The 11,977-nt window shown below is 42.1% G+C and overlaps 1 protein-coding gene and 2 long non-coding RNA genes across 3 annotated transcripts; all 3 read right to left on the bottom strand.

Annotated features, from left to right (window-relative positions):
- Positions 1-3,877: 3,877 nt before the first annotated feature.
- Positions 3,878-5,506, bottom strand: LOC119282377. Its single transcript, XR_005138726.1, has 3 exons — positions 5,288-5,506; positions 4,757-4,863; positions 3,878-4,133 (listed from the first exon to the last, which is right to left on the bottom strand). It is a non-coding gene; the product is annotated as an uncharacterized LOC119282377 (long non-coding RNA).
- Positions 5,507-6,609: 1,103 nt separating this feature from the next.
- LOC119282375 lies at positions 6,610-7,583 on the bottom strand. Its single transcript, XR_005138725.1, has 3 exons — positions 7,234-7,583; positions 7,081-7,142; positions 6,610-6,994 (listed from the first exon to the last, which is right to left on the bottom strand). It is a non-coding gene; the product is annotated as an uncharacterized LOC119282375 (long non-coding RNA).
- Positions 7,584-9,179: 1,596 nt separating this feature from the next.
- LOC119282374 (probable glutathione S-transferase) lies at positions 9,180-10,459 on the bottom strand. The gene is made up of 2 exons (XM_037562619.1): positions 10,123-10,459; positions 9,180-9,720 (listed from the first exon to the last, which is right to left on the bottom strand). Exons 1-2 carry the CDS (start codon positions 10,432-10,434, stop codon positions 9,331-9,333), a joined length of 702 nt encoding a protein of 233 aa, XP_037418516.1. The 5' UTR covers positions 10,435-10,459; the 3' UTR covers positions 9,180-9,330.
- Between the last annotated feature and the right edge of the window lie 1,518 nt (positions 10,460-11,977).

The following is an 11,977-nucleotide window of genomic DNA, read 5'->3' as shown; positions in this document are numbered from 1 at the left end:
CCCTAGTTGTCTTATTGGCTTGGCATTATTTGCAATATGTTATATACACGACATGGTTTTTCATCGTGGCTTTATCGAACTACATGTTCCGGTATCATACTTACCGTCCTATTGGCTGGCACCATCAAGGTCGCAATATGACATGTACACGCCATGGTTTTTCATGGTGACTTTACTGAACAGATATCAGATTTACTGTCCTATTGGTTGGCCCATCATGGTCGCAATATGGCAGCACGACATGGATTTTGGTCATGGCTTTATAGAAATACAAGTTCAGCAATCAGATTTATCATCCTTTGGTTGGCACCATCATGGTCGCAATATGGAATATACACGGCATGGATTTTTGTCGTGGCTTTACCGAATTACAGGTCCACATTCATATTTGTCATCCTATTGGTTGGGACCATTATGGTCGTAATGAGATTGCCTCTCTATCTTGGCATATACATGACATGTGTTTTCGTTGTGGCTTCTGCCAAACACAATTTTGCAATTGAGATTGACTCTCTATCTTGGCATATACATGACATGGTTTTTCGTTGTGACTTTTGCCAAACACAGTTTTGCAAATGAGATTGGCTCTCTATATTAACATATCACAACATGGTTTTTTGTTGTTGCTTTGCTAAAAGAATATTGGTTACAAATGATCAGCTTGATTTCGCTATCATGGCATGTATTTGCGTTGTGAATTACGAGTTTAAGAGATCAACTTTATCATCCACTAGGACTTTAACATGGCCACAATGGAGCGACTCTGATGAAACATACATACACATCATGGACTTCGATGATTTTTCCTCAAATATACATATTTAAATATCAATTATATTCCGGCAAGCTTATAGATATGTCCTGCGAAACTTTGAAGATGAATTTCAGTCAGCAATTTATAGGCACCTATTTTGATGCAAAATAATAATAATTTATGTTTGCATATGAGATACGTTAAGTATATATGGAGGATATGATCGGGCGGCAATACAAGGAAATGTGTTGAGTAGAAATTCATGGAGAACGAGGCAGTATATACAATCTCTGAGCAAGAACAAAGTGCCTCAGCTTCAACATACACTGAGTTAAGAGGGTTCAATGTACACTTGCAGATTAAACATGGTGGATTATTGCAGGAAATAGAGGATCAGAAATTTTAAAAGTGTCACGGGAACATTGTTATCCATTATCAATCAATAATGTGAGCAAGTTACACAACTGCAAAAATATAGAACCGCTAACTACAGCCCGACTGGCTACGCATTCGGACTCTACTCAGCGAGGGGCATTTGTTGAATGAGATTTTTACATGGTTATACGAGTTCAGGAGTTGCTATTGGCACAGTTTGTAAAGTAAAAAAAAGTAAATGTGTATAAACACAAGCTAATTTCATTAGATATTTTTAAATAGAAAAAAGTCAGAAGTACACAAGTGAGGTGCCGGTTCATGCAGTAGTGGTAAAATAGGACACATATGTTGAAGGAGAGAAATCTGCATCATCTAGGAGTCCTTGTAAGGAAATAATTAAGGATGGAGCCCACCATCAAGAAAAAAGGATGGGATGAGTGTGTGTTAGCGTGTACACGCTGATTGATTAGTCAGACTTATAGTTTGACCATTTGTCAGTACGTGCAACTGGTTCCTTTCCAAGTCACACACGCGTGCACGACCATTGTGGCTGATTTGATTCAAGCGTTTAAAGATAAACCGGATAACAAGATAAGCATCCAGCAACAACCCCTCGACGGCATATACGGGAGTTTGTTGGAGACCGGCGGCTCGGACGCCTCCAATGTCGGAAAAAAATTATATGTCCAATGTCTACCCTGGAGTTGGACGTTTTAAAAGGATCTCACGAGCTGCAGGCTCGGGGGGAGGAGGTTGGAGTTCTTTGGCCGACGCATAGCGCAACGGCGCAGTTCACTTCTCACGACACCCACGCCTCCACCAACAACACACGCCCACACCTATATCTCCATATCCATATTGACAGCTCCATGAAATCCCAACAAGCCTCTAGTAATTACCGTTCCTTTCAATCTTCACTCGGCGTATGCATTCAAGAACCAGATCGCTGGTGTTAATTGATAAGTGAGTTGCATGAAGGTGAGGTGCGGCTACTTCTTTTCTTCCTTCTATTTTGTGCTTGTGCTGCAGGTTGGTGGCGTCCCGTGGCTCAACATGGCGATTGAATCATCGCTGTGGATGTTTCACCATCAGATCTACAGAAAGAATTTGTGTCATCTCGCGGCTCTACATGGCGCTCCAATCTTCGCCGTGGATGCGTGTTGATCGATGTGAAAAAGGAAATTATGACATTCCGCAGCTCAGGATGGCGATCCAATCGTCGCTGCGGATGTGAGTTGATCCGATGTGAAAAAAGAAAGCTATTGCATCCCGCGGCTCTACGTGGCGATCTAATCGTAGCCGCGGATGTGTGTTGATCCGATATGGAAAAAGAGTGATGACATCCGGCAGATCTACATGACGATCTAATCGTCGCCGCGGATGTGTGTTGATCCGATATGGAAAAAGAGTGTGATGACATCCGGTGGCTCTACATGGCGATCTAATCGCCGTCACGGTCCGATATGAAAAAAAAGAGTGATGCCATTTACCGGCTCTACCTGACGCTCCAATGGTCGCCGTAGATATGTCACGATTTGATATGGAAAAGAAGAGTTATGCCATCTTGTGGCTCTACCAACGCTTCAATCATCGTCACAGATGCGTTTGGCCCCATATATATAGAAAAAGGGTAATTATGTCTCGTGGCACTACCCGGCAATTGATTCGCCGACTTGGGCATTTCACGATCAGCGTGGGCGTCTTGTCATTTTGCCCAGTCTGATCTTCATTTATTTGAGGTTCTTGACACGTGATGATCTATAAAATTTCATGCAAGCATCAGCCTGCATGGGACACTGTGCTGGCAAAAGCCTTCCCAAGAGTGCAGCATGCGCACACATCATGAATCTGAATCCATAAAACATATGCAAAAACAGCAGATTCACTTGAGATGCATAGGTCACCTTCATAATGATTCAGGCACGTCCCAACAATGACATGGCCATCTACATTGGAATAAAGGGCCTTTGCAATCGTCTTCGTCAGATGTATATTCAGGCGCAATATGAAAAATACAGGTGAAATAGAAATAAATAGATTCTCGATAATATGATGAAATACGGGTTTCTATTTATGTGTATTTGCAGTAATTCAATTTGTATACACTCGTATACTGGCACGCCCGCACCTAAAATGCCAGCGCGGATATATTTAAAATTTATCTTGCGAAAACAAGACTGTCGGCATATAAAAAGAGCCATCAGCATAGCGGCCTATGCTGCCGGCTTTCCGTATGATCGCCGGCAAAAAAATGCCGAGACGGCAGCTGATGGCGTCGTCGACAAGTCCACCCAATCAATAGCGGGCATGTCGACATAGATGGAAATGAGTTGTCGCCTATAGTCCTGTCGGGAAAGGTCTTTACCGATAGATAAATCTATGCCGACAAACAGTTTGATGGGCTTGGTGAGATCTATGGCGACAGACAATTCTATAGCGACAGACTATGCTATACCGACAGATCATCTGACACCATGCTATGCCGACACATAGTGCAACGTCCATTGTTATGCCGACAGTTTGTCTGTTAATGTGCTATGCCGACACATAGTGGGACGTCCAATACTTCTACCAACACTTTTGCTGCCAGGGCTCTACATTTCAGCACAAAATGCATTTGCACCATATTTTCAATAAAATTACATTCGTAGTATTCAACTCATGTTCGGTGCACAATACATATACAAATAATTGCACTCTTCTATTCATCACAAGACACCATTCACTAGTACATTTATTCAGCATATATTGAACATTTGTTATCTTCACTCAAGTTTGCTACAACCATGAAGGTAATACATAAGTCGACATACAAGACGTGTCAAGTTTCCCCCAACTACAAGTATTTAGGTACAGAGGGAGTATTATGAAAGAGACCAATCCTTCAATCACCAAGCCGGCATCAACTTCCATATGAACAAAATGTATCTACCATGTTATGAACAAAAGCGATCACCGGAACATCTTAGATCAACTTGTGGACTTGCTACTTTCTGCCATGTCCCTGCAAAAAACAACATCTATGTTTCAGCAATCATAGAAATGATAGTTTGTTCAAACTTGCGAGTTGCCAATGATCCCAAAGATCTAAAACAATATCTAAAAACTAGAAGATATTGCAAACAGTTTGGTTACATAAGATATCCTTATCAGAAAATAAACCAAAGCCACGCTACCTCCTACCATATGACATGGCTTACTATAAAAATTATGCGCCCATTCTTAAGCAATCATATTTGTTCTAAGGCATCGGTAATAAGGTTCTTACTGTAACTTTAGAGATTTGAAGAAGACCAGAAAAAATAGGGAAGCACAAGGGAAAAGAAGGGATGGCTGATGGACAAATACAGTGATGAGAAAGGAGTACAACAAGGGGGTAAATAAAAAGCGACAAAATACATTGACAAACAGGTCTAACTGTGAACAGAGTGTGTTTAAGTACATTTGATACTGAATTTTCTATGTGAATTGGATGATAAATTTTGCTCTTATTATTGCACACCCTATGATGCTGAAGCCGTTCTTTACAACATGAATATAATAGAAATTACATTAATGTAGTGCCAATATTACACATAGAAGACTGTAGGGAAAATATAATTAAAGGTGAGTGCAAGATCATCTCACCTATGTTACGCGAGGGGCACCACACATTCGTCTCGGAACTCTTGGTCATTGGAGGACGAGATCAGACCGACTATCGATTGTGCGAGGTCAGGAACATATTCACGAATCTGGGATTGACATAAACATCACGTTACTACAATGCTTGTTGTCAGTTCAGGTAGCAAAAGGAAGAATGGTTGGCCAGATAATGAACGTATTTTGTAAGGCCACGCCTAGCTGATGGTCCTAAGGTGCAGCAAACCATGTAACATCAATATATAATGCTTACTAAGATTCCTTGCTTCTGTTAAAAACTGTAACCATAATATCAGTTTGTTCCTCAAAGAATACGAGGTTGGTTTGCACTGTTATTTGCACAGATTAAGAGAGTTTGCACCCTAGTCTATCTAATGGCAGTATAGCACCAGCTCTCATCCAACTAACAATAATATGTCTTCAGTTAAAAAATTATGACAGACTGAAAGTAAACAAGAAACGAAAGTCTTCACAAATATGTTGCTCTCCTGTTAGCAGAAAACATGCAGCACATACCTGTAGATTCCTCCAATTGATAGACCAAGAAAAGAAGATGAATCAGATAGACGGAGCTAGATGGTGCAATATCCCAGGTTGCTGCTCCAATCTACAGGGCCGAATTGATTAAGGGCTCTTCAATCACCACCACCACCGCGGTTAGCATTCCTTTGCTTGCGACCCACAATCATAGTCAATCAGTTTCTGGTGAATATATGTGCCAGCTGCATGCAAACTGGGTTGAGTTGTTCTTTCGGTATATGGAATTATTTGCAACACAAAGAATCTCTGTTTATTACACTATTTTCTCAAGCAAACATCGCCTGGCTTTCATAGTGGTCATATTGAGATAACTGAAACTTAGCGATAGAAGTAAATGAAGCATGATGACACACACACACACACAAAGCTACTTTCATTGGGAACTTAGATGATTGATTAGGAGAAATAAAATTAAAGAACATCAAACAAGTCGAAATTTGTACAGAGGAAAACACGGAGAATTTACTACTACCTTGATTAAGAACCTGAACAGTGTAGTAGTGATCAACATGCAAAGAAGAAAAAAAGCTTCATGGGCCGCTGCCAAGATCACACTTTCTTCTTCCACACTGTTCGTCAGCTCAGCACCCACAGCCAACAGGTAGCCTTTTCCGTGTTTGTATTTCTATACCTTGGTTTGTTCAGTGGCTGAAAGTAACGAATGTAAGAAATGAAAGTCTACACAAATGTGGTACTCTCCTGTTAGCAGAAAAAATGCAACACATGTGGGTTGTAAAGAACATATTTGAGTATAATGGAGTGTATTAGATAAAAAAGGTGGATGTTAAACTTGGTAATTGAGGAAAATGAAAACACTAAAATATGGTTTAGTTTATTACTAAGCAACATCACATGCTAAGTAATAATTATCATTTCAAAAGAAAAAGGCACGTTCAACAATAAATATAAGTTTATTGAGAATATGGTTTCTGTTTATTACTAAGGATACTCAATTGATGTTCCAAACATCCAATGTGAAACTAAGATTTTAATGTCCTGTTTTGGAGCTAGCACTTAGGAAATAACATGTCCAAATTATCAAAAGTGAAATATGTTTCATATGAACCCTGAAGCAATAACAACAATCCTAGACAAGCTGCGAGCAGATGGTCTACAATATAATCAGTTGCCAGCCTATATAACACCCCCCATAAATTTTGGCTGCATGTATAACGAAAGGAAAGGCAAGTAGGTCAACATACAGCGGAAGCAACTAATGGCCACCACACCCCATAATCTCTCTCTTCATTTTCCAGTCTCTAAAATAAATAAATATTGATTGTGAAATCTGATGCACAACTGAAGGAAAAGCATATTCGCATAATCACTTAAAACTTCCCATACACTACATACAGAGTCCAATTTTTATGGTTAATATTGACCGTATAACATGTTCTGTTACAAAGATGCAAACTTCACTACTAATTTCAAAAATTTCCACTGGCACTTTTGTAATGTGAGTTGCTAATTAACGACAAGTGCAATGGCCTTCTAGGAAACTAAATGTACATGCTACATCGGGTAAATTTTCCAAATACAGGTGGCCAACATAATATATTCAGTCTGAAACTTCAGGTGCTGCAATGTAATTTATCCAGTCTGAAACTTTAGCTACTGCAAAGGATTGTGCTTCATTTGTTCATGAAGGAAATTTGGATTCCAGGACCTGTCCTCTTCTCCTCTCTGAAGAAATAATTATTGTGGTGCAGTAAGCAAATACAGGCCGGAGGAAGGAGACGAGAAGAAGGGGAGAGAAGACAAATTATTACATTTGTCCATGGCGTCGGAGCAGCGGCGTCCCAGGAAGGGAAGAAGCAAGCACGCAGAGCACCTGCGCGCGCGTGAGGAAACCACATCAGGGAGGCGAGCGGCCAAAACAAGACTAACCAACAGTCCGGGGGAGATAGGGGCGGGGAGGAGACCTTCCATGGCGGCTGTAGGTGCGTGGTTGTGGAGATGGAGCCCGAGGCGGATCTGGCACTGGGAGCAGAGGAGCTCGACGTCGACGGCGCTGGCCGATCTGGGCGTGCCATGGTCGCCGCCCGGCCTTCTTCGCTCGCGGTGGATCTCCCTTCCTCTTCTCCTGTCATGCCTTCTGTTAAGGCATCACCTTGGGGTTGGAACATGGGGAAGCACCACATGCTAGAAGGAGGATTTGGGAGGCACCGCTGGTGGTGGGAGAGACGGCAACAACGCGAGCAAATCGGCTGGCAAGTCAGGCGGCGGCGGCAGGTGACCTAGGTTTAGGTTTAGGTGGGAGAGTGTGTGGCGTGGGAGAAACAGAAGGAGTGGCCGGGCAGAGAAAGAGATAAGATGGGCTTAGCCAAAATTTTGCAGTCTCTCGCGCGCAACTTATCCCGCATGGCCCAACATAAGTGGGCCAGGACCAAACTTACGCCGACACTTTTTCTATCGCGGCGTAACAACGACGGATAATCTAACAGCAAAAAGATATACGCCGACACATTATATGTCTGCACACCTTTAAGCATTACCGACAGATAGAACATTGTCCCTCTAGAGCAACTTTGACAATTTGATGTGTCGGTGTTGTTTTGTGCAGACAATGTGTCGCTAATGTGCACTTATGCCAACAGATGCGTGTTGTTATTGTAGTGTCGTGGTGTAGTGATTCCCCTTCATGCGCCGGCACATTAAACTATCACTCACACACTCGCTCCCGCTTCATTCGCTCAATCGACTTGCTTGCTCACATTTCTTCGATTGTGTTGTCATGCTGGTTTAGGAAAAAAAAACTGGCCTCCGGTTTTTGCACTTTTGAATATGTTTGTGAAATACATGGATTTATTAAATGTTTGTGGGTTCTAAAAAGTTCACGAAATTGAAATAAATCACAAAAATACAAAAATAGGAATTATGAAAATATTCATCGATTTTAAAAAAATCATCAATTTTCAAAAAAATAGAGCAATTTTGAAAAAAAAACTCAAATTGAAAAAATCTCATTCATTTTGAAAAATGGTTTTTTGATTTTGAAAAAGTTCATTTATTTTGAAAAAAAAATCATGCATTTAGCAAAAGAAAAAGAAAAAATGGAAAATGAAGAAGAAAGAAAAGGATGAAGAAAAACCGAACAAAACAGTTCCAACAAAAGAAAAGAAGAAAGAAGTAAAGGAGGAAAACTATGTAACAAATCACATCAGGTGAGGTGGTTTCGGTGGTTAGTGCAGTGCAGCCTAGTGCGGAAGAGGTGTGCGCCAGATTGCCGAAACAGTACTAACGGGCGCGTCATGGAAATGCCACGACCGTGCATGCGCGGCTCCCCATTTTTCTCTATTCAGTGGATCGGGCCTTCAGGGGAGGCTGAGAAGGATGTTAGGGCATGTACAATGGTTGATAAGACAGTCTTATCTTAAGCCTTGCATGTAATTTAGAGATGACAAAAATGTATGTCTACAATGGGTTATATCTTAGTCTTATCTTCAATAACTAGCAATTCCTTAAAACATGGTGAGACAAATTGTGCTAAGAGATCATCTCTTGCCTTATCTTAAATAAGAGAAGACAAGCCTTTTCTTACGAGTTCTCTCTCCTCCACCTCATCATTTATCCTACGTGGCACTCTTAAGATAGCACCATTGTACATGCCCTTAGTTGGCTGCTAGTGCTAGGCCTTTCCTAGTGCCGGGCCGGGCTATTTTCAGGCTGGAAACAGAAGCCTGAGCCCAGCCCAAAAATGCTGATGAGTAGCAAAACGAGCCCATGCCTGGTCCAGGATCCACGCTGCCTATCCCTGGATTTTCGGGCTGGGTTTGGGCCAGTTCATCGGGCCAGGCTACCCATGCCCAGGTTTATTTGGACTGAACCCAAGTACTTCCCTAATCTAAATTTAAGACGTTGGTACCAATCACTGGAAAGTATATTATTCCTTAATAACCAAATCAACTCTAAGCACAGTGACATGGAACAATAACTTGCCGGCAGCTCCCCCTTCTCTTTTTTTAACTCATCTTCATGTTGATTCAAGCCACAAGCATGACAAAACCTACCAGATTAGACTATTTCTTGGCTAGATAATTGGGTAGCATGGACTTGGCCGCGGAGATACACTTTCCCCTGATCATGGTGAAGTAGGAGATGAGATGGTTTCTGTCCGGCAAGCACTCCTTGACAGCTTCGTCGGCGTTGTAGTCCTCGATCCACCGGTGGATAGCAGGATACTCATCGTCCGTCATCACCCTCACCCCAGCGACCTCTTGCATCACGCTTGCCCAGCGAGACAGTAGGCTGGCACCGGCGATGTCGGCGAGGCCAATTGTGGCGCCTCCAAAGAACCTCTTCTCTTTGAGTTGTGCCTCCACTAGCGTGAGGTTCTCTTTTGCGTCCATAATAAAGACCTTCTGCTCCTCGCCCTCCGTCCACAGCGCTAGCCACAGGGACATCAAGCACTAAATGAAGAAAATTGTCAGCAAGTATTTCAATTGGGTTACAAATATAAATATATGTCGTCTTGTCTTACTTTAACTATTGAAATGTGAACAAATATATTCATATTGGTAAGCTGAAAATACTATCTTTAGACCCCGCAAAAAAAACTATCTTTAGGTTGTAATGATAAATCACAATACGTATTATTAATATAGTATATTCTACGGATGAGACCAATTCAACTTTCAACACAATATGTATGATATACTACCTCTGTACTAAAATATAAGACATTTTTACATCTTGATTTGAACTGGGAAAACGTCTTATATTTTGGTACGGAGGGAGTATTTATGAGCTGAGGAGTATCCTACCTAGCAGAATTGATTTGAATTCTAAGAACTATCTCTATACATGAATACCTTTTCCACAAAGAATTTGGACCAGAAGCGGGCCTCAGACCTTTCATGAGGGTCAGTCGGCAGGATAGGTGGCCCGTCAAAGGCCTCGTCGACGTACTCGACAATGAGGAGAGACTCGCAGACAGCCTTGTCCCCGTGGAGGAGCACAGGGACCTTCTTGTGGACGGGATTGTGCTTCAGCAACAGCTCGCTCTTGTTAGTCATGTCCTCTAGGATGAGCTCGTAGGGAACTCCTTTGAGACGCAAGGCGACCTCGGCGCGGTGGACGAACGGGCTGCCAAAGCCTCCAATAAGCTTCACTGGTTCCACCATTATTGGCTGGTATATCAGAATCACTTGCTAGGACATAGATATTTATAAGACATTGATAAATACGAGTTGGTCCAAATGGTGTTGTTGCTTCTTCTCCAAGAATGGTCGGGCTCTTTTATTAACTCTCATTTTTCTAGTGTCATTTGTTCTTATCAATTGCTATGGTCAAAAGGAGAAGCTTGGTGGCGAGGGAAGCTGTAATTAAAATGCTAATTGACAGGTAGAGGATGCTCACTAAGATTGATGCAGACGCAATCAGAGAGATTTATTTAAGCAGCTAGCCGATAATATAGTATAGAACACAGATTATAATCTAGAAGGACAGTGACTTTGTTTGACTTGTGTATCGATATGTTCTATATGTTTCCATAATCAAAGTTTCTTGATGGCAAGTCCCAAAAAAAAAATCTTGATGGCGAAGCTGATAAAGAAAAACAGAGCAAGGAGAAACATTGACACCATCCTTGAGTAGAAAGCAGAGTAAGGAGCAAAGCAGAGCATGGATGAAACTGGAGCAAGGAGCATTGCCAGCATGTCGACCATACAGTCCACGGCTCATAACCATTTTTTTAGCACCAACGACTCGAGAGTGAGACCTCATAAGTGGGTCACTTCTGATTCACCGAAACATCTCTCCCTGCAGGTGGAGAAGATAGTGTATGGCGACCAGGGGTGGGCCGGCAAAATCTGATGCCCTGTGCGAAACTAAAAAATGGATGAGGCCCTATTTTACGAGAAAAAAAACTAACGAGCAATTATAATGTATATAACCGTAAAAAAAGTCAATTATAATGTATATGATACAATGTCTTACTAGAATGATGTTTCCTCGTGATGACTAAAATCAGTATTATTGAAACACAAGATACAAAACACGGATAAAAGAAAACTAAACTGATAACACAGCAGTTATCAATTGGAGGTTACGCATGAATGTTTGGCAATTAGACGAACCATCTAACTCTCCTGATCTCTAATTAGAAATTGGGAGTAGGAGCCGAAGTTAATCAGAAAGGACTCCCCAGTGGGAGGTTACTTGTTTTGGCGAGAAGATCAGAGTAACTGTCGCCATGCTGCCCATCACCAGTGTTCTGGAGTCTGGAACTGTAGCCGTGCCGCCCCTTGCCGGTGTTCTGGAGTCTGGAACTGTTGCCGATTGATCCAACGATCACGTTTCCAATGATCCGATCTAGCAGCGTTGTAAGAACTGTCGCCGAAGCCGATCGATCCGACGATGGATGATCATGTTTCCTGTACGCTGTAGCCTGTAGCGACGCAAGTTCTTTCGCTTGCTTGCGATTCGTCGATCGATCCGACGATTCGGTTTCCTCTTTTTCCGGGTTGACGATCTCCTTTTCCTAATTACTATCAAGCAGCGCTGTAGCGGATGATCCATCCGACGCTCAACGCCTCGAGGCTCAACTCACGCGCACGCGCTAGCGGCCCAGAGCCAAGCGCGGCCCAGCGCCCAGGAACCACCAACATCTTATAGGCCTAAAAAGACCAAATCATTAGTTGAGTATTCCTTGCGAAGATCACTCCA

The sequence above is a fragment of the Triticum dicoccoides genome, chromosome 3B, assembly GCF_002162155.2.
Source record: "Triticum dicoccoides isolate Atlit2015 ecotype Zavitan chromosome 3B, WEW_v2.0, whole genome shotgun sequence".
Classification (NCBI taxonomy): Eukaryota; Viridiplantae; Streptophyta; class Magnoliopsida; order Poales; family Poaceae; genus Triticum; species Triticum dicoccoides.
This window is presented reverse-complemented; position numbering and strand designations above follow the sequence as displayed.

Bases quoted from the DNA above. Each gene is read 5' to 3' on its own strand.
- LOC119282374 (XM_037562619.1), bottom strand. From the start codon at position 10,434: ATGGTGGAACCAGTGAAGCTTATTGGAGGCTTTGGCAGCCCGTTCGTC. The intron at 9,721-10,122 runs GTATTCATGTAT...TTCTTCATTTAG, and splicing joins CCAAATTCTTTGTGGAAAAG to TGCTTGATGTCCCTGTGGCT.